At 38.8% G+C, this 4,542-nt stretch overlaps 1 protein-coding gene across 1 annotated transcript in view; it reads right to left on the bottom strand.

Moving 5' to 3' along the window:
• Positions 1–812: 812 nt before the first annotated feature.
• The window catches only part of LOC107571595 (target of Nesh-SH3-like), a 23,496-nt gene continuing 19,766 nt past the window's right edge, over positions 813–4,542 (bottom strand). The window contains exons 15-18 of the mRNA XM_016257923.1: positions 3,294–3,323; positions 2,510–2,668; positions 2,295–2,417; positions 813–1,856 (exon numbers count right to left, since the gene is read on the bottom strand). Of these exons, the coding sequence (XP_016113409.1) occupies positions 1,741–1,856; positions 2,295–2,417; positions 2,510–2,668; positions 3,294–3,323 (428 nt within the window). The 3' untranslated portion in view covers positions 813–1,740. The remainder of the gene's footprint in view (positions 1,857–2,294; positions 2,418–2,509; positions 2,669–3,293; positions 3,324–4,542) is intronic.

Genomic DNA, 4,542 nt, shown 5'->3' with positions numbered 1-4,542 from the left:
GTTTTTATGTAAAGTTGTGGAAAACTATGACCAAACAGATAGTTTTGCCATTTGTGCTTATTTGGACACAGTATATCGGTCTTTAATTTTGTCATCAACCCAAACTAACATTTATATCTTTCTTTCTCTCTCTTATATGCTCTCCCCTTCTTTCTTTTGGTTGGAAACCTAATAAAGTCACCGAGAGGCATTTTGAATTTTATAGTCTTTCTTTCACTCTAGCTTTGTGGTTTTCGGAGAATGTCCCTGTATTGGGTTTGGCAGGGCAAACTCTTCTCTTTTTCTAGCTCTGGAAAAGTATAGTAATGCAGTAAAGCATGTATTGATGTTTATTTTTATAATTTGAGTTGGTGAGATGAGGCAAGTTGAGTGGAGTTTAATGGTGGTCAAATTCCCAGAGTTCCAAGTGTTAACAGACCCACCTGAGAGACTACGTTTCATTGTATTCTCTCGAAATCCGTACAAAATGGTGTTACGACAAAGACAGTACACAGAGGATTAAAAAAGAAACAAAACTTCTGCTTTTTATTATTGTAAAATACATACAGAAGAAAACAAATCCAGAACAACAACAAACAACAGTTTCATCTTACAAACAAATTCCATGAAAATACGGATAAGCCAGAGAAACTCTGCCAAGGGCTTGGCAGGGATAAAACTGTACAAAATATGGGACCCAGATAAGCTCTCCTTGAAGTATTACAATCTTCAAGACTCCTTGAAAGTATTCAGTGGGTTAACACTCAACAAAAGTGTTTTGTTTTTTATTTAAACTTGTATCGTGTTTCACAAGCTTGAGGGGAAGGATTTAAAATTTTCTCAAAGGTTTTCTGAAAAAAATACTCTCTCCATATACATATAAATATATTTGTGCTGTGCAAATTGCAAGTGTAAGGTTGTCCTTACAATCTAGAACCATCAAACATACCAGGACTTACATTGGAAGACTATAGCCATGGTACAAAGCATCTAAATGAATGTTAGTTTGCATGTTTCATGTGTGTAGGTGTGTGTGCGTATGTAAAGACAATGATTATGTTCATCCCAACCCGTTGTAAACATAGACGTGTCGTCGTCTTGAGTCCATTGTGTCTATTCTAGTGTGGGTAACCTGACTTGTTGAGCCAGTACAATGTGTTCGTAAAAGCAATGATGCGAAGAGTCCCAGCTATACATATCATCTGACATATCAGAGACCTAAACTAATACAGCTGCCTCTGGTGGTAGTCTTTAAAGCGCTTAATGAAAGCCTGGCCCTTTCTCACTGGAAGAAAGCCAGTGAAGAAACCACAAACTTTGATAAATAATATTACACAAAATATCAAAATAGTTTCAGGGAGCCAGCTTCCCAATATTTAAACAAGTATTTTTACCTTTCTTTTTTATGTTATGTTCAACACTTCAATGCATCTGAAGTGTTTTTCTCATAATGAACTATTTTTTTTTCATTATTATTACTTTGTTCTAGTTACTGTATGATAAATAACAAGATGAGGCACTGTTTTGCTATTACATGTCACAAATGCACTCAAAAGTATTCCCTGACTCTTTGATCCTGTACACTATTATACATGGTATGAACTTTGGTGACGTAGGCTGAGGAGTGACTGAACTCACCATCATTGGTGGGGGGGGGGGAAACAGTAAAAAAGCCTGTCAAGTGACTTTAGCAGGCACCAACCCCAACCCCAACCAATGAGAGTTACTCTTTAGGGTTCCTTGCGGACACTTGCTCCGGTCCTACCACTTCCCTGGGATTGGCGTACCGCATTCGTACCATGCGACGTAGGTGATATGGGAATTTCCACCTATCTGGCCGAAGTGGACTGGCTCTTGTCTCATTGCTCTGTAGAAGCCTGAAAATCATCAAGAAAAGCATTAGAATTGTTTACTCACTCCTTTCAACACAGTTTTGAAAAATGGGCAGGTTGCATTTTTCCATGCAATTAGTCCACATGGGAACTGGAGATTTTAAGCTTCAAAAAGGATGCAAAGGCAAAAATGTCATGAAAGTGGTTTATATGACTTATATATCTATCATACAATAAGATTTGTGTGAATAACCGGATGATGATCTTCCTCTCTCGTGAGCTCTTAACTTCTGCAAATGGATCATGGTTTGCTGAGTTCAGAAGCGGCTTAAGAATTAATCAGTTGGAATTGTTTTGTAAACTGGTTCTCATGCTGGGTTTGGAATGCCAAAAAGGTGAGTACATAATATAATTTCTTGTATTTGAATTTCGTAACTAAAAGCACAGTAACATCATATTTGTGGTTTCTTGTAGTTTAAATACCTGGCCTGTAAGGTAGCTGGTCTGCAGGAAGCTGAGTGCCCGTTCTTCCATCCAGGAATGAGTCCACAAACTGGCAGTGGTCTTCACCATGACCCGTCTGGTCTCCAATATTGTAGAATTTACCTAAAGGGACAAAGAAGAAAAGAGCTGCCAATTTGTAATCTATTCTAGCACAAAATGAACCCAAGGTATGGATCAGTTTTCCAAAGACTGACCGTTGAGGGAGTCGCTCAGGTAGATCTTGTATCGGAGGGAGTTGCAGAGTTGGATGCCAACAAATTTGCGGTACCACGTCCTCTTGACATACTGTTTCCCGTTGCATTCGGAATAGGAGTCAGTTTTGAAGGGGAACTGGGTCCAAATGGCATCTTTACCTGAACGGCATGCCGAGAAACCCCAAGATGTTATTTTATGAATTGACAAGGCCAGATATTATGTTCTGGCACAGACTGTGCAAAACATAGTTTCTTTCAGTGGTCGTCTGAAAAGATTACTGGAGTACAGACCCCATTTTTGTTTATACACGTGTTCGCAAAGGCATGTTGGACATTAAGAGCTGAGGGGCTGCTCCATTAGTCTCTGTTTCCATTGGCTTCTGTCATAAGCTTGTCTTTCTATTGGCTAACTTCGCCCTCTATATCCATTGTTCCATTATTCTGCCAATTTCGGCTGGAATAGACAATACACAGGAAGAAATCGAGGGAGATGGATATCAAACTGGCCCATTCTTGCAGCTCATTGAGTGCAATAAAGTACAGAGGCCCTTATTTGAGAGCAAGGATGGAGGATGGTGATATCCATTTGCCACTCTTGGGTAAATGTTTTGTCTGGCTGAGAACTTGGTATGGAAGAAGTGAACTCATAGGAAGTCTCCACAGCTCCTTTACCCATTCTTTTTCTTACTTTCCTCTACTAGGACTGCTCGTTACATTATCCATTTATTCAACAGATAGGAATTTGTCACCTGAGAGAAATAGGGTGCAAAGAAGAAACACGTACCTGAGACGTTCTCGCTTACCCGTGGATCTGCTGCAAGAGAAAACAGGATGAGAATGAGGAGAAATCAGAAATTATGGTTTTGTTTTAGAGCCACCTGGTCGTAGAGACAATCAAAATGATCTGTAGACTGTAGGAAAGTTACTGACACAAATCGGCCAACTCTGCATTGGCTATCCATGGGTGGGCAGAGTGCCTTAAGCAAAAAAAAAAGTACAATAAATTCCAACAAGCAGAAAATACTGTGCTTTTCCAGCGGATTTTGAATCTCCCTTATGAAGAGAGATCAGCTGGCATGAACTAACCTGCCGGATCTGCCAAAGCTATAGGGGAGAGACTGAGCCTCAGGGGCTTTGGCGGTAAAATCTCATCATTCAGTTTTCCTCTATTTCTTTCCCGTCATCGCACATATGGACTCTCTTTCCTTCCTAGTTGCCTTTGCCCTGCTTTCCATTCTGTTGCTAGTGTCTTTCTTTATGCAGGCCAGACGAGGTTTAAAACTAAAGCCCCTTCCCATAAAACATGTAGATGATATGGCTCTTTATTTATTCCTTTTTTATGATATGTTGTTAGTGAGCTTGTAAGACAGGGAAAGGTTGGCTGTGTGACAGCACTCCAGGGGTTCATCTACAGGCAGTGATAGGGCCAAACGTTACAACAGTACAGGGACATGCTGGAGTCATTATGTTAATGACAAACAACTCATTACATATATCTCTAAGAGATAAAGGAGAGGCCACAAATATTGGCTGACTTGTACAGACAGCATGCAAACCCATGGCAAAGCAATTTGCAGTGCTTTCCCAGGGGATATTTGCATTTTATGCCTAATGTATGACTTTAAACATATTTTATGTTAATACTGGGATTTAGTTGGGATATGAGAATGACTCATTGTTAAACTATGGCTGAAATAAACAAACATTCTGATAGCTCCAGGACATCTCTTCCACATTAAAATGGCATATATTTTTAAGTATGTTTATGACAAGATAAGTTCAAGATTAAATTATTTTTTCTAGTTTAAACTAATGTGCCAAAAAATGTACTTTTTGTAGTCATGGATTTGTTTAAAAAGCTTTTATACCATTTTAAGAAATGTAAAAATTGAACGACTTCAAAATGCAATCATCAAGGAAAAAAATTGCATAACATGTTGAACAATGTACAGTGCATCGCACCATATAACTTTGATTTGGGAGACTAATGTTTTGCAGTAAAGAAGTTTTCTTAATATATATATATATATATA

Source organism: Sinocyclocheilus grahami, unplaced genomic scaffold (genome assembly GCF_001515645.1).
Source record: "Sinocyclocheilus grahami isolate Dianchi unplaced genomic scaffold, SAMN03320097.WGS_v1.1 scaffold1618.1, whole genome shotgun sequence".
In the NCBI taxonomy this organism is placed as follows: domain Eukaryota; kingdom Metazoa; phylum Chordata; class Actinopteri; order Cypriniformes; family Cyprinidae; genus Sinocyclocheilus; species Sinocyclocheilus grahami.
Note: the sequence above shows the minus strand (reverse complement) of the source record. Positions and strands in the feature narration are given on the sequence as shown.